This window comes from Lacerta agilis, chromosome 10 (genome assembly GCF_009819535.1).
Source record: "Lacerta agilis isolate rLacAgi1 chromosome 10, rLacAgi1.pri, whole genome shotgun sequence".
NCBI classification, from domain to species: domain Eukaryota; kingdom Metazoa; phylum Chordata; class Lepidosauria; order Squamata; family Lacertidae; genus Lacerta; species Lacerta agilis.
This window is the reverse complement of record NC_046321.1, coordinates 48,862,973-48,888,746: the sequence shown is the minus strand read 5'-3', so window position 1 is coordinate 48,888,746 and position 25,774 is coordinate 48,862,973. Positions and strand designations below refer to the sequence as shown.

At 40.0% G+C, this 25,774-nt stretch overlaps 1 protein-coding gene across 27 annotated transcripts in view; it reads left to right on the top strand.

Moving 5' to 3' along the window:
• NRCAM (neuronal cell adhesion molecule) overlaps positions 1–25,774 on the top strand; it is an 82,279-nt gene that overhangs the window by 15,022 nt on the left and 41,483 nt on the right. For 12 of the 27 annotated variants that reach the window (XR_004427482.1, XR_004427483.1, XM_033163154.1 and 9 more), the window contains exons 4-18: positions 1,106–1,123; positions 4,760–4,865; positions 5,549–5,754; positions 6,831–6,953; positions 8,856–9,026; positions 9,554–9,610; positions 12,472–12,583; positions 14,065–14,249; positions 15,656–15,787; positions 18,382–18,525; positions 20,060–20,171; positions 20,973–21,139; positions 21,232–21,379; positions 22,905–23,029; positions 24,640–24,669. Coding sequence is in view for 25 of the 27 variants with exons in the window: in XM_033163154.1 (XP_033019045.1) it covers positions 1,106–1,123; positions 4,760–4,865; positions 5,549–5,754; positions 6,831–6,953; positions 8,856–9,026; positions 9,554–9,610; positions 12,472–12,583; positions 14,065–14,249; positions 15,656–15,787; positions 18,382–18,525; positions 20,060–20,171; positions 20,973–21,139; positions 21,232–21,379; positions 22,905–23,029; positions 24,640–24,669 (1,836 nt within the window). In the remaining 2 variants the exon portion in view is untranslated. The remainder of the gene's footprint in view (positions 1–1,105; positions 1,124–4,759; positions 4,866–5,548; positions 5,755–6,830; positions 6,954–8,855; positions 9,027–9,553; positions 9,611–12,471; positions 12,584–14,064; positions 14,250–15,655; positions 15,788–18,381; positions 18,526–20,059; positions 20,172–20,972; positions 21,140–21,231; positions 21,380–22,904; positions 23,030–24,639; positions 24,670–25,774) is intronic. The other 15 variants (XM_033163157.1, XM_033163155.1, XM_033163144.1 and 12 more) reach the window with 5 other exon arrangements.

Here is a 25,774-nt window from a genome sequence, read left to right as displayed (position 1 = left end):
GCCAGCTCTGTTACAGGGAAACAAACTGATAACCTAAATTCAGCTCATAAACAAGCAGAATGCTATTACCTTATGGGGGAAAAACACACATTTGTATGTATATTTCACACTCCTCACTTCCTTTAGCTGTGGAAAGTTCCAAGGCAGGCGTTCCGAGTGTCATTTCCTTGTGAGAATTGAGTACTAGATGCTTAGAAGCAAACTAGGCATTAGGTAACAGACTGGTCAAATGCCAGGACATTTGCATTTTGGACAGCAGCCTCACCTTTTATCTTTTATGCAAATGTTTTATTTGTTATGTCATGAAACTGTAAGACTATAAACATAAAGTTATGTTTCCCACCACCTATACCATGAGTAAATTTACAATAAAGCTGAGTAGTATTGGTTTAGTCCTGCAATATTGAGGAAGGCTCTCACATTTAAATTAATATATTTGGTAATGGAAATAGCATAGCTAATAACATGTCCATGTTGTCAATGGAATAGCAGGTATCTTCAGCCATTTCAGACCCAGGGCAATTTTTTAACTCAAATGTGAATTTGGGACCCTTTTCTTATTTATTTATTTTTAGCATGTTTTTGGGTGGTGGCAGTGATCCGGTTGCAACTCACCTTGGATCAGGCTGCAAGTGGGTCCTGATCCCCCATCTGAAGATTAGTGGAATAGATGCTGTTTATATTTTTTTTAAATGTAGTCTTAAGTGCTTAGCTGCTCTTCCATCTGGACCTATGCACACATTGATTTTTGCCCGCAGCATGAATGCAATGCATTCCATTAATTCCATTTCCCTACCTCCTCAGAACCCTTAGTATCAATAGGGTATGTTCTTTATAGGTCAGAGTAACAAACAGTGTTTGCACTTGAAAAGTCAACATTTGACAAGAGCCTCACACATTGGATTGTGTGAGATTCCACGCTGAATCTTGAAACATTTACTGTTTGAGTAAAATTGTTGAAAATACCTTTAGTGTCAGTGATCTGTATATTTTCCTCAATACCTTCTCTTTCTGAGGTTTAACTTTTTCTTCTTACTAACAAATAATTTTCTTTAATTCATGATTACAATTCACCTGCTGAATCTGATGCGGGGGGGAAAAAAAGCAAAACTTCTTGAAGAATGTAAGTTTTCTGCCCACTAACCTAGACAATAAAGTTTACACTGTGTGTGTGTGTGTGTGTGTGTGTGTCTTAATAAATTTTTTTAATGAGCGTGAAATCCATGTGACATGATTTTTGTACGTGGTGTTGTTTGCTGTTATTAATGTTGTCGTGTATAGATGATTGATGGAAAGCAGCATTGTGGAAATTATAGCCGTTAGCAGCTTTGGAATGGGTTTTTTTTAAAAAAAAAAAACCTCAAAAAACAAAACGTTCAAATATTTATTTTTGGTGCCCAAAAGGATATGTGTTTTTGCTTGCAAAAAGGTGCAAGGCCACCTTTCCCTTTCAACGATGTCCCATGTTTCAGGAGTTACATTGATTGTTTCAGCTTCTGCTTGTAATCTGACCTAGTCAGTTTCACCATTTAGTTAGGACCAGGGGAAGTGACTGCAGTTAGAAAAATGGAACCAAGAGAATGATTCCTGTTTGCATTGCACCTCTTCTTCATTTTGTGGCTATTAAGTTGAGTCAGCATTAAGCGTAAAGCTGTTCCTATAGTTCATCCTATAAATCATCTATACACAGCCTGTGTCTTTGCGAATGTTTTCTCTTGCTGTTAGATTTACAAGCATGCACGACTAGAATTTGGTTCCTCCCAAACTCCATAGAAATGGTTTCCCACAAGCATGCATTACATCACAATTCCTTTTTAAGAACAGCCTTTTTGATGTGGTTCACCCATCACTTGAAACTATTGTTTCAACAGCCTGTGGTGCACCCCTGTTCAGCAGATCATAAATGAAACAAACCAGAGAATAGCTTGCCGTTATGTGCAAACCATTTTTCTGATTTGTTTGTCTCCTAACATACCACGAAGATAAGTCAAGGACAAAGCTTGGATTATTGTTGCTTGTTAGGACAGAGTCAAACCCAGGAGTGCCATTTCACACATCAGTGACAGACGAGCTTCTAGTTCATTTTCCCCACAGCTCAGAATGTAAAGAGGCAGGGTTTCATCCCATTTTCATCACAATCGATGCTGTTTCCATTTCACTACAGTTCGGCTTCTGCTAAAATCTACATTATTCATCTCACTTTCTGGTGTTGGCTGAAACAAACGTTAATTATGTAATTATGTAATTAACTTCAGTGCGTTCCAGTGAAAATCAAACATGAAAAATAGCACAAAATTTGCCTAATTATTTATGTAACATTCAGACTATAAAAAAGATACCAAATGCCACTCGTATTTCCTTGCATGATTTCTATCCCTGACTTCAGTTGAATATGCGAATTGTGGCAGTTTCCACTTCCGTTTCTGACAAAATTTCCTAATATCCCTACCTAATATCCCTAAAAGAGGGAGGGGGAGATCCACAGAGACTTTTGATGCTCAGCCACATTAAACCATAATTTAATTTAAGCTGTGGTTCAATATGATGCATGACTGGGCCCTTAATGGTTCAGCAATTTTATTTATTTATTTATTTTTATATATGCCACTCATCTGACTACAGTAGGTTACCCCAGCTACTCTGGGTGGCTTCCAGCAAATTAAAACACAATATGATAACAAGCATTAAAAAGCTCCCTGAGCAGGGCTGCCTTTAAATGTCTTCTAAAAGTCCAATAGTTGTTTATCTCCTTGACATCTGATGGGCATCCCACAGTGTGGGAGTGGCTGCTGAGAAATTCAGGGACCATATGACTACCCCCCTTCTCCATTCTTACTCTGCTGCAAATTTAGAAGGGCTAAGCCAGGTGGTGGGACAAAACTTTCCATTTTTACTTTGGAAATGAATTGCAGTGCAGGTGTATTTTAAGCAAAGATCAGAACCCCATTGCACCCACAGAACTGGCAGGGCAGGTTTGATTGACCTACATGTGTTCATAGTACTTTTGGTATTATCTTCAGCAATGAGATGTCTAGTATATTTTATCACATGCTTTTATAATGTGGCACATATTGTGTTTTATAAATACAATACTGCTAACGATGTAGAAAGGAAAGACTAGGACAGCCACCTACAGACGCTCAGGAAGAGTTCACTTACTAGAAATAACTTATCAACCTAATTTCTTTCTGCAATAAGAGAAAGAGAGAGAGAGAGAGAGAGAGAGAGAAGATCTCTACAGAAATTGTCACGTTAGCACACTCACTCATACACATGTAGAATCTGGTATCTTGGCGATCATTTCATGGTAACAGTATCAGAAACAGCTACTTGATAATCTCTGTAAGCAGGTGCAGATGCTTATGTACACACAGTGAGGCTTTCCTTTGGTAATGAGAAAGCCAGTTGTGATCTAAGAGTTCTCAGACTATTAAAAATGCTAATCTTCTTGGTGTTACATGAAACTATTTTCACTCTCATTAATTTGCACGCCAGTCTAATCAAACAGAAATAGCCGCTTGTGACTTAAGAACAAATTCCTTGGCATCGAGTCCTGTTAGTTATTTAACAGGATTTATATAGTACCGGTTAATCATCAAAACCCCTAGGCAGTTTACATAAAATATAAAATATACATTGAAATATGCAGAAAATCAGATGTTAGATTCGCCTAATTAAAATACAAAATCAGCAGATTTGAAATATATGTTGTAAATACATATTAAAACACATGTCAAAAGCCAAATACGTGTCCTTTGCTGAGAAGGTCAAATGGTAGAGGGAACCCAATCTAGCACTTGGCAATACAGTGTGTTCTTGCATTGGCACACTGATGAAAGCTCATCTGGCCAGCTAGAATACAGTAACAACTTTTACATACTTGGGCTTTTTCTTTCTCCAAAAAGTATTGTAAATGAGACCAGTGGATACAATCTGGATCTTCCCTACATGAATTAATTATACAGTTGTAGAACATAAAAAGAGGGCTTTTAGTGATGGTCTGGTAAGGCAGAGGTTTTCAACCTTTCTGTGTCCATGGCTCCCTTGATCAACTACATTCTTTCTGTGACACCCCTGTGGGACTCAGGAGCCCAGTGACTGCAGAGCTGGCAGCCTCTCACCCTTTTTCAAACACCCTCCCTTGTGGAGTGTTCCCTCAGCTTCTCCTCCTCTCCTTGAGAGTCCTCTGGGCAGCTGCTGCTGCTGCCCCCACCCCTGGTCTCTGAGCTGTCCCCTCTCCACCCCAAAGAGAGGTGTCTCCTCACAATGCCCCAAAGGGGCCTGGGAAGTACCCCCTGGCCAGCTCCAGAGGCACCAGGGCTGCTGCAACAAACAGCTGTGCAAGCCTTTGGGAGGCAGAGACTCAAGAGTGCATGGGGGGGGGAGAGGGATGGAGACTAGTGTTGTCCGTGGCACCCCTGGCCATCATTCAAGACACCCCAGGGTGCCATGGTGCACTGGCAAAATGATGATCATATCCAACTGCCTATAATAAGAAATGTCAGAGATTTTGTTTTATAAACTCAAACTGTAGTCCTAGCGGCATGCAACGGTAACATTCGCTGTTAATCTCATGTGAATTTAGTCTCCTGCAGATTTGTACAGGATTGCAAGCACACTAGATGTTTGTGATTAACAGCACAATTTCTGTCATTTGCTTCTTTTTAAACTTTTTTTTAAACAAAAGTGGTTTTGTGCTTCTTATAGAAGATGTAATTGAATATTTCCTTTTACTTTTTAATTATATTTCATAAAAAAGTACCACAGCCTCCGACAATAACACAACAGTCTCCAAAAGACTATATAGTCGATCCAAGGGAGAATATTGTAATACAGTGTGAAGCAAAAGGAAAGCCACCCCCTAGGTAAGTACTGGTTTTGTTGTCTTAACTTTGTATACATCCAATTTTTTTTAAAAAAAACAAACTTAATGTCTCAGCAAAATAAATGATGCAATGCCTGTGATTATTATTATTATATGACTTTGCAAAATAGCCTATCATATACACAAAGTTCTATCATTTTAAAAAATGCAAAGAGCATTTGTGAGGTGCCAAAGTGCTAATTGTGCTATTGTTCTTTTATGTTGAGCACTTCCAGTTGTGGTCCCTGTCGCAGTGCCTCCGTTCCTTGGCCTAATGCTATGTGAAGTGTGACAGAACAAATGAAGTTTTACAAATAGCATCTTTACACATATACAGTAGACTTTTACTCTTACACAGAAGCTAGGAAAAGCTTATAGAACATAACTGTGATCCAGATATCCATTGAGCATAGGGTTATGGAGGTCTGTGGAGGTCTGTGGACATAGTGATATTGCAGGTAATGAAAATTCCTACAACACTTTTGAGGCAACACTTTGTCTAGAATAGGTGTCTCACTTGTTTATTTGTTTTTCCACATTTTCTAGTTGGATATTTATTAACATTGTCAACATTTTGTTTCACTGAAGGTACACATTATACACTAAAGATTATACATTATCTGATATCAAATGCCGTCCCCCCACAAATAACTAACTTCTTCAACTTTTTTCCCCAATTGATAGCTTCTCATGGACACGCAATGGAACTCATTTTGACATTGATAAAGATGTACGGGTAAGAATGAAGCCTCACTCAGGAACCCTTATAATAAATATTATTAATGACGAAAATGGAGGAAAGGCAGAAACGTATGAAGGAGTTTATCAGTGCACAGCAAGAAATGAACTTGGAGCAGCAATTTCCAATAATATTGTTATACGGCCATCTAGTAAGTTGAATATTAGAAATTTCTTAAACTTGAAGCTCTTACTACTTGTTGTCAGCATATTTATTTACTTAATTTTCTTTCTCAGGAACCCTTATAATAAATATTACATTATTTTCTTTCTTCTTTTCTTAAAAAAGACATCTTTTTAATCATCAAAGCAATCTTATTAGAAGGTAATGATATTTGATATTATAGTTTAGCACTGTACTGCATGAAAAACTACCCATCTTCTCCGAAGTTTTTCTTAGTAAGTTAAGCACGCAAGATTTCCCTTCTTTTTCCAGTATGTTTAGAACTGGGTATTGTATAAAGCATCACAATTAGAACAAAATATTTTATACTTGAGTATTATATGTATTTAACAATTACATATTGCTGAAATGTACGTTTAAAAAAACGAGACCAAAGAGGTTGGAATATAGATCAGTGAAGTAGTCTCATTAGAATTTTTGTTTCCTTAAGCAGTCATGGCTTCATCTCAGATATGTTCTCTTAAGAGTTTAGGATGAGGTGGTAAACAGATGATCCTAAATCATTTCACTCTAGCATGGCAGGCAAATACCTCAAAATGCTGCATAAAAACATATGATTCACTTTACATGTACTAAAGTAGTATTGAAATAAATAAAACGTAAGGATGTATAACTGTGCTGAAGGTGGCATACTTAATTTGCTCACCCATTCATCTACATTTTTGTAACTACTGGTAACTACTCCTGTAATGTGTAATTAGGAGTCCATTATCCTAATCTTTAATTGCTTTGCTTTCCTACGATACCCAGTATTACATAGTCTGAGAACTTCCTAAGCACATTTCAGGAAAGTGCAAGTTTCTCTTCCTGTTGCTGAACGTTTGAAGATTAGTTTTTTCCTTGAAATAGCTAAATCACACCATAAAGTTCCTTACAACTTTCCCCCTAAGAATACTGTAAAAAAAGATGTTCGTGAAAATTTGTAAATTTCATGTGATATTGGGTTCATGTCTTATGCAGCTTTGTTCTCTCTTGGTTCTTGAAATTCCTATGTCGTTTTCACTGCCCAGGCCATGTGACATTGGTTTCCTCCCTTTTCTGCAGGATCTCCTTTATGGACCAAAGAAAAACTAGTTCCCAAAACAGTAACTGAAGGTCAATATGCAATACTTCCCTGCAGGCCACCTATTGGATTACCACCACCTATAATATTTTGGATGGATAACTGTAAGTTTATTTTAAAATACATAAATATCTCTCACACTAAATTATTTCAGTAATTCCATCTGTGCTGCAATTAGAACACTTTCATGTGGCAAGCGGGACAAATTCATCATACTGTCTACATGACTGTTGCAATCCCATGTTAACAGGAAACTGTTTCATGTTAGGTTTGTAAGTTAGCTCTTTATGATGGGACATGGGTGTGTCTACTACATTTCTGTATTACATCATAATGCTACTCAAGCTGCAGTTTTCTGTGTGTGATGTTATATGCCAGGCCCACTGTCTTTTTAAAGCAAGTTAGCTGGTTTGAATCAGCATGACATATAGGTTGGCCTGTAGTACTGTTGCAAATTATTACATAGTGTTCATGCATGGTCATTGTATGCCATTTCCCCCATCACTTTGATGGGACAGTGAGTAAAGTTGCACAGCTATTGTGAACAGCCTATCTAAATGACCCACATTTTGATAATCATCCTCAATATCTCTGAGACATGCTTTTTCTACAAGTAATGAGAGGCCGAAACAGGGGAGGGCTGGGCTAATACAAAAATGGACTTTGCAAAGCAGTAGGAAGAGAGTAGAAATGACTATAGTAAGTAAACACACGTTGAATAGTCTCTTGAACTATGGCTGGGACTATACCTACTGTTGTGATCTGGAATGGGGGGGGGGGAGAACATGGAAGTCCTACTTTTAACACAGGAAAACGCCATTTCACATTGATTTATCTGGTTTCACGACCTCGTTTGGAGACTTAATATCCACAGTGTAGTGGATATTAGTTGAGGTGAATTTGCTCTACCTCCTTACCCAAAGGAGACTCTGAAAGCGATTTCCCAAAAGTAGATGGGCAAGGTGATCAATCATGGGTGATGCCTTCCCTTTTTGGGGCTACTTCACACTACATAATGTTTGTTTGCTCATTTATTTTGCGACTCAGCTGATTGGCAATATTTCCATTTCCCTGTTTGATGAATCTGGTCTCATTGTTATTTGCTTGCGTAACTGGAGGAATCATATGTGATTGGCATGAGTTTTCTTATTTGGTTAATCTAGTCTATCTGGCAATGGCTTGTTTTAAATAAGTACACAATCTGGTTTGACTGGCAATTGTTTACTGTTGAATTTGGACACTTTGCTCTCATTGGAGTTTAGTGCAGGCAGGTAAACAAATTAGGATATAATCCTATGCCACCCTGAGGCATTATTAGGGTTGTGGGCACCTGGGAGTCATCGCTTATAGCTGTAAGCTTGCAAAAGATGGGCAGGAATGGGCAGGTACAGTTGGGTAAACAGTCTGCCATGGGGCCATAGTGTGCATGCCCAGTCCTTATACCCTAAGGCTCATCTAGTGTGAGGAGCAGAAATACACCCTGTTGTTGGCTTGGAAGCCACTGAATACAGCGGCTGATTTGCACAGGGGATAAGAGGGGCACTCCCCTCTATATAATGAATAAACTCACCTGCCCTCACTTATTAATTCATTCTTGATTCGCACATCTTCTTATATTGCAATAAATATAATTGTTGCACCAATATGCTGGTTCTCACATCTTTCTCAGGGGCGTAGGAGAATGGCATTTCTTTATTAGTTAGCTCACACATGGAAACTGACTAGTTTTTCTCCCACAGGGGGGCACATCCACCTGTTTTAAACCATTTTCAAGGGCTTCTAAATTCGTTTCAGCATGCAATTCAGAGTGCTGATTTTAATCTTTAAAGCCCTCTATGAATTGGGACCCAGGCATTAGAAAGGCAGGTTCATATAAACCTGTCTAAACATTAGAATCTTTGTCAGAGGCACTGAGGCATGCAGCAATAGGAGAATGTCTACTTCACGTACCTAAAGTAGCCTTTCATTGTTTAATGACACAATTTCTTTTCTTTTCTTCCCTACAGCTTTTCAAAAGCTGCCTCAAAATAATAGAGTTTCCCAGAGTCTAAATGGAGACCTTTATTTTTCTAATGTAAAGCCAGAAGATAGCCGTGATGATTATATATGCTATGCGAGATTTAACCACACTCAAACTATACAACAGAAGCAACCCATTTCTTTAAAAGTTGAACCAGGTAGGTGTGAATTTTGTAAGCTATTTTATGGCTACATTACATGTGACAGAAGTATTTGTTACGTAAGTGTATAACAATTTTTTCTTGCTGGAATGTACCTTTCTTAGAACACGTGGTTTAAATTAATACACCTTCAGAACATTAAAAATGACTTCCAGTATATTTTTTACTAGAGCTTTGTAAAATTATGTGGTGCACTAAAAACATGTACTGTTAAGTACCTAGGGTGCCTAAATTGCATTGAAGTCAATACTAGTTTAGACAATCTGATTGCTGGAATACAACCTAAGTTTGAAAACAGCCCGGTAACAAGATTTTCTGTATGTTGCACACTCAGATGCTTCTGTGTGACAGTTACCAAATATTTTCTATCTTATGCAAAAGCAATTGCAGACCTGGATATTACAATGAAATAAATGTTTATTTCTGTTCGAATTGATCAGCTTCAGTAGATAGATATATTAACTTCTAAAGCCCATATTTACTGCTTCCTGGTTGCATTCTTCATGATATTCTATTTATTTCAGTGGATTCATTGAATGAAACTATAACTGCTAATATGAGTGACTCTGATTTTTATGGTGGTGAGTTTTAGAGATCCACTCCTGCATTACTCCTTTCATTGTAGAATTTAGTTAACTAACCACTCCATGGCTGCTTAACTTTACTGCCCTTACAATTCTAATATCTATATCTACTGGTGACCATAAAAGTAAATTGCACAGGATGAGTGCTCTAATTGATTATAAATTATTTAGAAGTAATGGCAGAACATTTGCATGCAAACATCTTTTTTTTCCTTTTGGCAAATGAATCAATATAGCAGGCTTGTTAATGTTCATGCACTCTATAACTTTCCCCTTTATGTTAGCTGATAATTCGTTCTCACTGAGACTAGTCAATAGCACACACCGTATACTAAGGAAAAAGCCATAAACAATTAACTGTTGCTCATTCTGCTTAATATCTCACTGAATACGCAGTTTAAGTGCTAACCACTTAATACATGTGTTAGAAAAAATACATGTCTAGCATGTTTGAAGCATCCATGCCCTAATGTGCATTTGCTATTTTCTTTTTATTTTCTGTTATTTTCAATCCTTCACAGAGGTAGCAGTCTTATGAACTATAAACATGGCTTTATGGTTATGGATTTGACCACATTGTTGAATTTCTCAAGGATGCATATACGATCCACTTCACACAAACGTTCCAAGGGCTAAAAGGCATATATTACAGGGGCTCAGTCCACAAGCATAATATAATTCTGGTGGCTGATGCATTTGCCTTTTTTATTCTCACTTAAGCAAGTGAAGTACCACCATCTCCTACCATTGCTCAGATTCAAGGCAGGCAGCAGCAGCCCCTTTTCCCTACGTGCCACAACCTCCCCACCCACCCCAGTAGAAGCCGAGAGCAAATCAATTGGCGCTATATCCAAACCAAAGTAAGCATTAGCAAAGTAAGTGCCTACATCTATGCAGTGACACGGTCACCTGTATTGCTTCTGTTTGTCCTGGATGTGAGAACCTCCCAGATCCAAGATGAGCTGAGGAGTGCACCACTGTTGCATCCTGCTTCTGTGGAGTGCAAAGCAGGGGGATGGCAAAAGAGCTGCATGTTTGAGTGTGCTACCCTTCAAGGACAACTTAGTCCTAGAAAGAGAGCTGCACAGCAGACCAGTCATAAAGGTAAAGGTAAAGGGACCCCTGACCATTAGGTCCAGTCGTGTCCGACTCTGGGGTTGCGGCGCTCATCTCGCTCTATAGGCCAAGGGAGCCGGCGTTTGTCCGCAGACAGCTTCCGGGTCATGTGGCCAGCATGACTAAGCCGCTTCTGGCGAACCAGAGCAGCGCACGGAAACGCCGTTTACCTTCCCGCCGGAGCGGTCCCTATTTATCTACTTGCACTTTGAGGTGCTTTCGAACTGCTAGGTGGGCAGGAGCTGGGACCAAACAACGGGAGCTCACCCCGTCGCAGGGATTCGAACCGCCGACCTTCTGATCGGCAAGCCCCAGACTCTGTGGTTTAACCCACAGCGCCACCTGGGTCCCAAGTCAAGACCAGTCATACTGTGATGTATTTAAAGGTCAGGAAGATGTAATTGGTACATGCTAGTAGGTAACTGGCTGATGGACTTTGTCCTTCATTTTTTCATAAAATAAGAATTAATTCAAATGGGGTTTTTTTGTATCCTATTTGCAAGTTATGTGAAAGCATATGGAGATAGAAGTGGCTCCTTGTGCACTTGAGGATTTCCCCATTATAAAAGTGGAAATTCAATGCATGCGCCTCTTTTAAGCACACAGAGTTCCATTGAAGAGAATGGGGAATAGTCCCGTGTACACACGGGAGAACTTGGTGATCTGGACTGAAAGCTATGCATTTAAAGTTAATTGTGCTGAATTCTGATTCAGCTCATCTTATTGGTTTATATAGGGCTTTTTGCCAGTATCTGTAATATGTGTCTTTTTGATGCAATGGCCTGTAGGCTACGCAAATAAAGTTTGTTGTTTTTTTTCATTTAAAGTTAATGGCTTACTTCTTATTGTATGATCTCGCTGTCTCCCTGGACCTGTCGACACTACAAACTTAAAACCAGTTTATAGCTATTTCCTGTTCCCAAGGAATAGTGAGAATCATAGTTCTGTGATATAGGTAGGTGCAGGTGTGTGTGAAAAGGTTGGGGAGGAGAAATGGTATGCTGGGGATCTCTAAGAGAATTTTCAACACTGGACCAAACTGCAATTTGACCAAGATCTTTTGGGAAAGCCAAAGCAGTTAAAGTTGCCTTGAAACATTTTAATTTTTAATGACGTTATACCCTGATTCCACTCCTGTTTACTTATAACCTTTTGGAGTCCCATTGAATGTAAGCCAGATATTGCTCATATCTACAAAGATGAATGTTAACTAATTTCCCAGAAGAATTTCAAACAGAAATGGTAATAAAGAGGACTGAATTCACAAGGTAAGCTTCTAAGCCAACAGAAAAGATTTCCGTGGAAAACCTTTATCATTTACTTCCATCATTTCAAGTGAAAAACTCTGATCACTTACAGTAGCTCTTCACAGCACTATTATTTATTTAAGAATTTGCTATTTCACCAACAATGATGTTCCCAGGGAAACATATGTTATTCTTTAAGAGTCAAACAAATAAAGCACTAATTTATTTGGTGGGTGGATTTCTTCCAAAATATTTTAGTTACTAAGTGAAATGCTTACCCCTTTCAGGAATTTCCCAAATTTTAAGGCAGGTTTTTCCGAAGTAGTTAAACAAGGTAGGGCAAGATGTGTTAAAAACTCCCAGTTTGTATGAATTACAGTATTGACAGTCAGTGTTAGACACAGCACACATTTATGGAAAGGATTGGTTTTACTGTAGCCTTGAAATTACATTCGAATTATTAATACTTCTAAATACATTTTTCTTTTCTTTCAGACAGGTTATCTCCTGAACGCCGCCCAACTCTTCTGCTGCCCACTGGAAGTACAAGTAGCAAAACAGAGCTAAGAGGAAACACCCTTTTGCTGGAGTGCATTGCAGAAGGATTGTGAGTTGACATTTGAAACATGCAACGTAAATGCAGAAATGCTAAGCACGTCTCACTTCACACTGTTTTCCTTTTGTAGTATTATTATGTTTGAATGTTCGATTGTTGATTAGTTTGGCAGTATGCACACAGAGAGAAAGGGAGACAGCTGAGATGCTTGCTCTTTCCCTTCTCTTTGCGTGTTCAGACTTTTTAACCTCACCTCAAATAAATTCAGACAAGACTCATGTTTTGGTTTGGTTTTTGGCAGAATTTAGGCCACAACTTTATTGATTACAGCAAGTGATTGGTTGCATAGGCTCTGGTTTGACCAGGGCCGTCTCAAAGGGATCGTGCGCCCTGGCGCGACGATCCCTCGGCGCCCCCCGGTGGGCCGCCTCTCCGCCCACCTCCCTCCCGCGCTGGCCGCCCCTCGGGAGGGGGGGTGGGCGAGCGGGGGATGGGGGCGTGGCGCTGCAAGCCGGCCACCCTCCGGCGCCCCAGCTGGAGCGCTGGGAAGGGCGCGCAAAGCCCCACGCTGCTCCAGCGCCACGTCCATCATCCCCCGAGGGGCGGCCAGCGCGGGAGTGAGGTGGGCGAGCGGGGGATGAGGGGCGTGGCGCTGCAAGCCGGCCACCCTCCGGAGCCCCAGCTGGAGTGCTGGGAAGGGCGCGCAAAGCCCCGCACTGCTCCAACGCCACGTCCATCATCCCCCGAGGGGCGGCCAGCGCGGGAGGGAGGCGGGCGAGCGGGGGATGAGGGGCGTGGCGCTGGAGCGGCGCGGAGCTTTGCGCGCCCTTCCCAGCACTCCAGCTGGGGCTCCGGAGGGTGGCCGGCTTGCAGCGCCACGCCCCTCATCCCCCACTCGCCCACCTCCCTCCCGCGCTGGCCGCCCCTCGGGGGATGATGGACGTGGCGCTGGAGCAGCGCGGGGCTTTGCGCGCCCTTCCCAGCGCTCCAGCTGGGGCTCCGGAGGGTGGCTGGCTTGCAGTGCCAGGCCCCTCATCCCCCGCCCCATAGGGGCGGGGGCAGGTTGGTGAGGGGGCGCCCGGTATGCCGGCGGGCTCGCGGGGGCGCCCCTGGGGGGCCTGGCGCCCTGGTGCACCGCGCCACCTGCCCCTATGAATGAGACGGCTCTGGGTTTGACTAGCTCCCTGCTACGCAGGTAGCGCTGACCCAGGGTTCCAGGATAGGTCAGCCAAGGGTGAACACTTGGATAAGTGGAAAGCCAGGGACATGCTCAATCCACCACCCAAATGTCCCCCTGGACTCAGGCACGGGCACAACCCCCTCTCAGGGGTTGACCAAACCATCGTGTCCCTGGATTCCTTTAAAGCCCACTGTGGAAATTGGAAGGGAATTCTGTTAGCACTGACAGAAGAGGGGAACCTGAAGCTTATAGCTTGCTTCCAATCTCTTGAACATGAGAGTTGGAATTTTGTGCTCCTTCCTCCAATCACTTTAATCTCAACTGCTGTTCCTTTGGTTTTTTTTTCCATCAGACCTACACCACTTATTCGCTGGATTAAAGAAGGTGGCGAGCTTCCTGCCAACAGAACTTTTTTGGATAATTTTCATAAAACCCTCAAAATAATAGACATTTCTGAAGCTGACTCTGGAAAATATAAATGTATTGCATCAAATCTTTTGGGTTCTGCTCACCATGTTATAACAGTCACTGTCAAAGGTAAAACTTTTCTTAACATAGCATGCAATTTTTTTAGTTCAGAGGGGTGGCATCAGATGGGCTTTACTACATGAAAGGTTTGTCTGAACTGGATTTCTATACTGAAATCCATCCACATGTCAAAATGAGACGTGTACTATCGTATATTAACTATACCTTGCTATGTATGTTTACAGCACTTCATGGTGGCCAATACTGCCATTGACCTCACACAGTGTGGTAAAGCCCTCCCAGCACACAGAAAAAGTCTTGTATATCCTAAAGACATTTTGGAATCCACTAGATAAATTGAGGCAGATTCTGATAAGTCTCAGGTCTAATCACCAAAAATTCTCCTTCAGCAGAATTTCAGTTATGCAAAAATCAGTACAATGAGGACAAATGGATAGTGGAGCAGATTGTACCTGATTCAGTTTGCTCTTTGGAAAACTTGTAACCGCAGCATGGGTAGAGAACAATCCTCTCAGAGGCTGATAGATCCAGAACCTTTGTTAAAAAAATTCTCTCAGAGTTCTGCTGAGTTTTCCTACCTCATTATTATTGTTTTAATATTGTATAATATATTTTAACTGATTTTATTGTATACTGTATGCTGTCTTTGAAAAAATCATTTTGAAAAACAACTAGCACATCTATTTAAGTAAATGAATAACATAATGACTTGGATGCAGATAATCACGGTTGGGGGGGATTAGCAGAAGATTCATCTGCTGATTTTTAAAATTATTATTCCCCTCAGCACCCCTAGCCATAGCCTACCCCTTTCAGAGAGGGTACCTCGATCCTCAGAAGGGGCTTTCTGGAGGCAGCAGATGGTGAGAAAGTTACCTTCTGCCAAGCCATTCCCCATTTCACCAGCACTTCCCTGGATACAAGCAAATACTTTGTTAATATATAAAGTGAAATAAAGATATTATATGCAATATACAGCCCAATAGACTTGTTACATGAAGTCTTCAAGTGAAGATTTTACTGATTAGCTTAAATCAATTTGACATTCAAACCTCCTTCCTGATCTTAATGTATTGGCTTCATCTACCCTTTCCTCACATTGCTGTCCCTAAATTCCACCAGCTAGCTTTGCTCTGGACTCCTCGACTCTTGGCTTTTCTACAACTTACGACTTCTTTGTGGGCTACAGTACTCTTAAAAAAAAAACACACCCCAAAACTTTTGTCTACAGGTTCTCTGCAAGTTTTAATTATCCCAACCAAATAGACAATGTTCCCTTCTCTCTCAGGGTGCGCACTGCAAACATTCTATCAACTTTGTTCCCGAAATAGACAGAATTTTGCCACCATAACTAATTGAGTCAATCTGTGTAATATTGTATGCCATCACACACACACACACAGACACACTCTAAAAGAGATACAGATGGTTTGTTTCGTTCTCTTTAAATTCAGCTGCACCTTACTGGATAAGAGAGCCCACAAACCTTGTATTGTCTCCTGGAGAAAGTGGTTCCTTGATCTGCAGAGCTAATGGCAAACCCAAACCCAGTATAAGCTGGTTAGCGAATGGAGTTCCTATCTCAAGTAAGATCTGTTTTTACTCTCTTCAGAACAATGTGATGCAAAGTTTTTAACTGGTGTCTCTATTCCAGGAGAGGTGAAAGCCATGAGGCTTTGCAGGATTCAGAGAAAGGAAGGAGAGAAATAAACAAGGAATAAAGGACTTGGACTTTGTTTATATGGGTTGTTTGCATGGACTCTGCTTTTATAGACAGTTGTGTATTATATGGGGATACAAATATTGCTTGCTTGCTTGTTTGTTTGTTTGGAGATTATACGGTTTAACTCTCTAACTCTAGAGTTAACTCTCCCGCCTTCTCTTTTGACCTAGTTATCTGAGTATGTGAGAGAAGTATTGTCTGAAATAAACAAAGCAAAACAAAATTTCCTGTCACCTGCAATCTGCTGGGCAGAGCCCATGTTGTGGAGGGAGCAGGTAGGCAGAGGCTGTTCCTTGGAGGACTGCCTTTGGGGCAGGCACTTCAAGGTGTGACTCTGGAGACATCAAATTAGCAAGGCAGACATACTGGAATTCTATGGAGTACAATAGAAGAATGTAAGTTTGTAACCTCAGGGAATGTATTTAGAGGCTGCAAAGAAGGGTTGCGTTTAACCATTTGTTTGTTCTTTTGCTTCACTGGGAATATGTTGTCTTTCAGTAACTTCCTCATGCAATGCCTTTTCCTAGAAGAACTGCTTGTTTTTGTCTTGGTAAACTTTAGATTTCATTTCATAAACCTGTTGCAGCCTTGTTTTTAACACTCCCACGCCTAGGAGCGATAAACTACCCTACCTTTATGGGGGGAAACCCCAGGGAAGTTTTTAGGCTGATTGATAATTGGCAGCTTTGTAGAAAGAATTCCTCATTATTGGGTGGCAGCAAGTTCTAAAGTTGAGAACGGGTGGCCAGGCTGAGGGGTGCTTTCAACTGTGGCTGAATTTCCCTTCCCCAAGTGGCACAGGTTCCTTCGCTCTACTGAAGTAGGCTGCCATTAATACCCTTCTGAAGATTCCATTCCTTTCCCTTTTCAAGTTTCTAAGCAACAGCATCATTCAGGAACTCTGGATGAGGTGGCTTTAACTTGTGCCAGGCAAGGAGAGAGCCCAAGTCCTCAAGTGAAACAGTTCATTAGAGAAAGTGGACAAGAAATAGGCTGGCCAGGTGGCGGGGGGTGGAGGGTGGGAAGCACTTAAAAAGCTCTGCTTGCAGAAAATATCTCTCCTACCCAGCGATTAAAGGTCCATGCAGAGGCCCTGTTCTGCACTCGTTTTCACATAGACAGCCTAACAACCTACAGAACAGGTAGAGTCTCTACAAGAGGATTTGTAATCTTATATTTCTGTATAGAAGTGCTGAGCCATAGGGATCAGCTACCTTTGATTTTATACACATTAAAGTATTTTTTTGTGATTTTTGTGGCTTTTTTTTCTTCAATGGAGGAAGATGTAGACCAAAGGCATCATTTCAAATAAAATAGCAAAATTTGAATTTCAAAGCTGTTTACTCCCTGTAGGCCTTGCTAACAATGACCTGTTTTTATTTTCTAGTTTTAAAAAAATGCAGACTAGAAATGCTCAGGACTTTATTTTATTTAGATTATGGGGTTAACACCCCCCCTTCATTGACAACATCATATATTTGTGGATTGAATGACCTTGCACTAACATCTACAGAATTGTGGCTCTTTTCCAAATATAGTTGGAAACTAGACATACAGAGCAATCCTAAATTATATGATGGGTGGGAGTGAGGTTGCTGATCATCTGCCTCTTCCAGCATCCTGTCAGCTTGTGCCGATCAGGACTGGAACCAGGAAATTAGCTCAAAGCTGATGTTCTTGAGGGTCTCGATCCTGTGGCTTCTTGAAACAATGCAGGGGTTTTGAACCTGGTGCATCCAAGGCCCATCTGCCCTGATCCTCTCACATCCTATTTCGAGGCCTAGCATTAGCAGTTGCTGGTGAAAGCACCGCTGATCTATGCCCACAGATCTTTCCATGATTGATATGCCATCCCCTGTAAAGTTCCTGGGCATCAGCAGAGGGGTATCTCCTTCCTTTCTTATCCTCATTTCTCCAGGAGATCTGGTGGCTTGCATTGCATTCTTAAGCATCATGTTGTTTCAGTATACAGTAGTTGATTTGTAGTTTATAATGCTGTGTGTGTGTGTGTATTCATTTGGATGTTTGAGCAAAATTATATGAATTTTTATTACATTCTTGTATATTTTGCCTCTTAAATATTCCAGTGGAGGGGCTATATTGGTAGCATTAATGCATCATTTAACCTCATTTCTTCAGTGTGGAAGGAAGGAAAATAAATAATTCCAGTTAGATCTGCAGTCTACTTTGGATATTATTGTTTTGTCTCATTTACATTTTTCATCCTCTCTCCTTTTCTTCAGGTCCTTTTTGCTATAACTTATCCTTTGTTCTTTTGGTAGAGGATGTGCCTCTACCTGAGTTTCCTTTATGTTTTACTGTATATTACTGTATCTTACAAGAAGTTACAATCCTATCTATGAACCTCTCATTACTTTTTATTAATAACAACTGAATAAAAAGGAATGTTTTGGCATCTCTGAACATTTTTTAATATCTCCTTCCTATTTTTGCTAGTTGCTCCTGAAGATCCTAGCAGAAATGTTGACGGTGATACAGTTATTTTCACTGATGTACAAGAAAGGTCAAGTGCTGTTTATCAATGTAACGCCTCTAATGAATATGGATATTTATTGGCAAATGCATTTGTCAACGTTTTAGGTAAGACCACATTTTCTTTTAGGGGGAAACCCCCTAGTAATAATGCTGTATAGTTGTGTGATTTCCCATTTGTGCAATCCTATATGTGTTTACTCAGAAGTAATATTTTAGCATTCATTAAAGCATACATAAATTAGTATATTAAAAATCAGTTAAAAACAAACTTCCATCTTCTACTATATTGAACGCAACACCAAACACAAGCCCAAATAAGAATGTTTTACAGCACAATACTATGTATGTTTACTCAAGAGATATGGCTCAGTGGCTACAGTAAGGATAGACACATACCAGAAAGTAGATAGCGAAACATTTTTCACCCCTCTTGTAATACTAGAATTTGGGCTCAACCAATGAAGCTGAATGTTGGAAGATTCAGGACAAAATGAAGTGCTTATTCACACAATGCACTGTTAAACTACAGTATTGCCTCCCAGTGTATCTGGTGAGGGACACCAAATGATTTAAAAGAGGATTAGATAAATTACTGGAGGATTGGGTTATCATTGGCTAGTTATGATGGCCAACCGCTGTTGGAGACAGCATACCTCTGAATAACAGGTGCAGGTTGCATAGAAATATATCTACTGGAGAATCAATACAATATGTACTTTGCTTTTTTGTCATACGAATTTTCGAAACTGGCAGATAATTATATGTTTCATAAAAGCTGCAAATGTCTGCTCTAAGAATGCTTTTCATCTCAATTAAGCTAATGAGAGAATGGATTAATAAGGTTGTGTCAGAAACTCTCCAAATCACATTCATTTAGGACCTTTTCTTGGTACAGTGGAACCTCGTGTTACGTACCGTCCCCCTTGCAAACGCTGCGGGTTACGAGCTCCGCTAACCCGGAAGTAGATGTTCCCGGTTGCAACCTTTGCCCTGGGATGCGAGCAAAAGTGCGCCTCATATTACGAGCAGTTTAGGGTTGAGAACGGACCTCCGGAAATTAATTAAATTTGTAACCGGAGGTACCACTGAATACATAGATTTTGATTGTTTTTGTTCTTGGTCCTCTTTTTTTGTTGGAAAAACAAACACAAAATTCTTCCCCTTAGGTTTTATATTTTTTCTAACAAGCAGTTACAAATAAAAAGAAAAGGTGTAGTAGGAGAGAAACTATGAAATAACATCCGATTTACAAAAAAAGTTTAAAATGGAGCTTGCAGAATGCTCAAAAAAAGTATGCATTTCCTACAAAGAGATGCAAAACTTTTGATTCCTGAGCATGCTAAAGCTATCAAACATTAGAAGCGCTGGGGAAGGCAGCAGTATTTTTATCACAGGTATTTCCTTTCTACATTGTAATAAATATCAGCTCTAGAATGTTAATCAGGATGTGGATTTATTAGCTGAAGTTTTGAAACTTATTTAGTTCAAAACTGCTACATAATAAGAGAGGGAAGAAATTGAGAAAAATGCTTTTATTGTTCTTTATTACATATCTTTATTTAAAATACTTGTCTCCCTTTTTTCTAAACAAATGCATCCAAAGGAATTCACAACAGTTTCAATAATGCCTTTCTTTTAGCTGAGCCACCAAGAATACTCACTCCTCATAATGAACTCTATCAAGTCATTGAAAACAAACCGGCCCTTCTAGACTGTGCTTTTTTTGGATCACCTGTGCCTGAAATTGAATGGTAAGTTAATTATGATGTAAAAAGCTTAAAAGATGTTCTGTTCCATCCACAACAGTTATTTAAGCAAATAATTTTGGAAATTTGTAAAAATAGAAAACTGTTCCCCCCCCCTCATTTTCATTTGCAAACCGTTTTCTTACTTATGGAAGCAACATATTTGCTTATTTCCCCTTTTTCAACATAATGTATCCTTTTCTTTCGCTAGTCTGATCTGTTAAATGCACGATTGTATTTAACATGTTTTTAAAATGTATTCTTCCTTTTAAATATCCATTTCAGAAAGGGGATCAGGTTTGGGACCCTTGTCACACACACACACCCCCCCCCCCCCGAAAAAAAATACTCCTCAAGTGCTAGTCCCTATGGGATTTTTATTTATTTATTTATTTATTTATTTTTGGAACTCTGGCATACAAAAAAGAATGCTGAGGGCCATTTAGTCCAATCCCCTCTAATGCAGGAATCTTTTGCCCAATGTGGGGCTGAAACCCACAACCCTAAGATTAAGAGCCTTTTTATCAATCAGCTGAGCTCATCACTCTTCTGACATGGGCTTGTTTCTTATTGGTGGGAGCAGTTTTTCAAAAGTAAAAACTAGGCTATGTCAAATCGATCACACATTGGCCGTTAGAATCGCCTCGTTGAATATTAGTATATTCTAACCCTAGGATTTACAAGCCATTAACTAACTGGTACAGCTCTGTTGGTCTGAGGTATAAAGATGTATTTAATTAAAGGAACTCGTTTTCACCCAATGATGTTTGAATAAATGCATAACATGATTGTGTTTTCAACACTTAGGTTTAAAGGAGTGAAAGGTAGCATTCTCCAAGGAAATCAGTATGTTTTCCATAAAAATGGAACCTTGGAAATTCCTGTAGCCCAGAAGGATAGCGCTGGCACGTATACCTGTGTTGCAAGAAATAAACTAGGGAAGGTACAAAACGAAGTTCAATTAGAAATCAAGGGTAAGAAATCATGCCTCATACCACTCTTCTAATCACAATTCCCTAAAGAATTTCCAGCTGTTAAATATCTTAATAGTAATTTTATGTTTCAGAGCCAACAATGATTATTAAGCAGCCTGAATACAAAGTTGTACAAAGGACTGGGCAGGTTTCCTTTGAATGTACAATTAAACATGATGCAACCTTAGTACCAACAGTTACGTGGTTGAAGGACAGTGCTGAATTGCCAAATGATGAAAGGTATGTACATCATTTTCTCTTTCTCTTTCAAGGTTTTAATGCCTTTGTGGAGGGGTTTCCCATAGGGTTTATTTCAGTCCCGTGTGACTTACAAGCCACCAGTCATGTATTGTGGTCTTCCCGGTGCTCAGGGAAGGTGGCTCAGGGAAGGGACTTTGTTGGACAGCCATATTGTGGATCACAAATTGCGCAGGGTGTCTTGTATTTTGGCTGAAACAGAAAAATAAGGCATAAAGAGAAGAGATAAAAGGGGTAGACTATGTAAGAAAATGCAGTTGCCACCTTCCCTGTCATAGGAATGCATGCAAACAGGTGTTTGACAGCTTTGCAGTCTGCTACATGCATACAGAGACAGTTATATGATATGCAGTCTGCATGTTATGTCTGCTACAATTCTTATTATTACAGCTGTTTGAAAAGGCATATAAATCAGATTGCAGAATGGGACTCCAAATTCAATTGTAACTGCATATTTGAGTTCCAACCCAAATTCCCAAATTTGAGTTTCGACCAAGATTCCCTGTTCGCTTTGTGGAACATGGAATTGTTTGGACCTACCCTTTTGCATTCGTGGAGCTTTCCTCTTCACTGAAAAAGGTGGTGCCATTGTGAACAGGCAGCTTTGTGTATATAGACATCAGAACTTCTGTGCCATCTTCCACTCACTCCACTAGGCAGGTGTGTGCAGATTCTGGAGATAGCCGAACCATGAATCCAGTTTAAGACAATGCAACACACTATGTAAGCCAAATTGTGACTTAGCTCAATGCAGCTGCAACATGTTTGGGCAGGAGCAAAGTGTCTGTGATCTGTCTTGAAGAAAAAGAGATTGATTTGGCCTAACATTATGTGGCACTATGGACCTTGAATAGGCATGCATTAGAGGCTGTTCTGTAAATTTTTGAAGCTACTGAATCATAACCAATTATTTTAAATTTAGCATAGCTGGATTAGGTAATACATTTTTCAACCACAGTAATTATATACTAATTATATTTAAGAAGTACTATACTCTTGTTCCTGCCAGTGTGGTGTAGTGGTTAAGAGTGGTAGACTCGTAATCTGGGGAACCGGGTTCGTGTCTCCGCTCCTCCACATGCAGCTGCTGGGTGACCTTGGGCCAGTCACACTTCTTTGAAGTCTCTCAGCCCCACTCACCTCACAGAGTGTTTGTTGTGGAGGAGGAAGGGAAAGGAGAATGTTAGCCGCTTTGAGACTCCTTCGGGTAGTGAAAAGCGGGATATCAAATCCAAACTCTTCTTCTTCTTCTTCTTCTTCTTCTTCTTCTTCTTCTTCTTCTTCTTCTGCGCTATATTTCTTATGATGCAGGCAATATTTAGTGGGTTGATATGTGACCTAAATGTGGTTTATTTACTGCATGAAGGATACTTTCTCATTATTAGCAGCCAGACTAGATAATTTCGTAGTATTTTTCAGTACTGATATTAAGATTTAACTGTATTTTGTTGCAATATATATATTTATAGTCCTATGCACCAATGGACTAAATGTATTGTAATTGCAGGTTTATTGTCGGTAAACACAACTTGACCATTACGAATGTCACTGATAAAGATGGCGGAGCATATATTTGCATAGCTAATACTACTCTGGACAGTGTTTCCGCAAGTGCTGTGCTCACTGTTGTTGGTAAGGTTTCTTTTAACTTATGATTAGGGCTATGATAAATCTATTATCTTACTGTGTAGATTATTGGGTTTCAGCTAATGATAGGGTTGCCATACGTCCAGGTTTTCCCAGACACATCTGGGAATCAGACCGGAAAGCATCGTCCAGGCAGATTTTCATCAAATCTGCAAAATGTCCAGATATACCCGGCTGTATGGCAAGGGGAATTAATAATTTAAAAGAAATCATTTTAAAATTAAAAAAGGCAAAAAAAACTTTGATTTTCACTTTTGGGAATATGGCAAGCCTAGTTTATGGGATACTGTAGATGGTTCTGGAAAATAAAGACATTAATTACTTCATTTCTCCACAAATTTAGTTGGATTTCATACACACACACACACACACACACACACACACACACACTACATTCTTGATAACTTTGCCTATAGGGCTCTATCCAGAGAAGCATGGGCATGAATTTATGTTGCCACATATACTCCTGAAAAGCCACACCTGAAGGTCATGAAACCCTTGAGAATGGTGTGGGATGGACTGCAAGGAGCTTCAGTGAGAGGAGGAAGGACAAGTGGAAATCAGACAGACTCAGTTTATGTGGAGAGAAACTCTGCTTGCACAAGGCAGTCCTCCTCAGTTTCCATAACTCTCTACTGGAGCTCCTTGCAACCCACAATAAGTTGCTCTTGAAGGTCCTCATGCCACAAGTGGGCACAGTGGACCTACAGTGGGGGAAAGGGGTAGGAAAGCCTTCTAATGTAAATCTCCTTATGCTCAGACATACCTGGATCCAACCTATTTTATTTATAGATTAACTTTATTTTTAATGTCTTTTATTGTTTATACAGGTAATAAGCACGCACACCTTCCAGATGCTTTGGCAGTACTGCACACATATTTGAGAAGGGAAGAAGGGCCCAAAATTTAGTTCCCAATGATCAAAAAGGTGTTTTAAAACTGGCTGTATCAGCCACATCCCAGCTTTTTTCTGCTTGTTGCACAGAAACACTTATGCCTATCTGTGTTCCTGGGTGTGGGCTAAATTGCCTGTTGCATGGGAAAATAAAACTGGTACAAGCAATAAAACTGGTACAAGTAATACACACAGATCCACCTGCTAAGCAGTCTTGTTCTGCAAAGCTACAAGCAAAGCAGGGAAGGTGTACTGTGCACAAACACACATACACACGTGTGTGCTACTGTTATGGTTGTGATTTCCTGGATTGTGAAATGAACTAGGAAGGAAAGAAGGAAGTTACAATGAGCTAGTAAAAAAAGTTACCTTATGGTTCAATATAAGTTAAGCAAGACCTTTTCGTTAGTCATTGGCTTATTCATGAATAACCCTACAGTATCCAGGCTTTGTTTTAGTTTATCACCTGTTTGAAAGAAGTTGCTTATTGTCTCAGAATAATGGATGCCGTCAATTTTACTTGCTATAGTTTTCAGCTTGACCCCTAATCAGTGCATGATTAGAAATTAATACTTACCCATATAGAAGCAACTTTGTGTTATAATATTCAGCCATTTTAATAGTAACTTAATTGTACAGTTCAGTTTCTTTTCCAGCTACTAACACTGACTATATACTTTATATTAATATCCTTTTTCAGCTCCTCCAACAGCCCCACCTGTTGTTTACGGTAAACTAATAAAAAAAAGTCTTGTTTGTATCATGAACCAAATGTTCCTAACCTTTCTGCCTATTTCAAGCTGAGATTTTCTCTCTTTCCCCCCGTTTCATTACATTTTACAAACTTACTTTGGATCTGATGATAATTTAGTATTGTGTTACCATTCTTTTGAGCTAAATGCTTGAACTGTTTCATTATTATGATTTAATACAGATTGTGATCAAAACCAATATTTCTAATAACCGAGTAAACATTTTATCCAAAATTGTGTTCATCATGCCTCTTTAAATACACATATTTTTATCATTAAAATTTGCCTTAATACTTCTCCATCCCCACAAATCATTTACATTTTCTCCACAAGATAATTTTTAAAATATTTCTCTTGACCTTTACTATGGGCTTTTGGATATGATTGGCTTATTCCTGCACTGTTATATGTAGAACAGCAAAATGGATACAAGTCTGAAGTTAAGTCAACAGCTAAGTGCAAGGCCTTAGACTGATGAAAATTAAACATGAAGCTGTGCTGGGAATTGACTACTTGTTTTCATCCTTGGCCATGACTAGCACAAGTCTTGGGTAGACTCTGCACTCATCTTTTCTTTTCTCCCTTCACGCCATGTTTACTTTAAAGATGTTTTGCTGCTGCATCTTCAATGTGTTTCACAGGTCCACCTTTCCTGAGCTTGTCAGAGTTTCAGCAGTTATGTCTAAACGTGGTATGAATGTTCTCCTCCGAGACCTTTCAGCTCAAAATTTAGGGGGACGATTTTCACCTGTTTTCACCACCACAAGGTTTTGACAGTGGCGCTCCTCAATCCCATGGAGGTGGTGCTGCATCTGGGGGCAGAGCATATTTTAATTCTCAGAAATTCCCCGGGAATAACCTGCTAGGGGGACACATATTGTTTGGAAGGAAATGTCTTGACCTTGAAATCTCACCCAGCAACCAGCAAGGTCCTTGCCATGTAGGGGGAGAAAGACTCTGCCTGTTTTCATTTCCCTTCCAGATGTGAGATGAGACAAGTAAGGAAAACCCTTCAACAAAGCAGCAGGAATGATTCAAAGTCCCATTTCCACAAATCACCAGAAACACCACATATGCAAACTT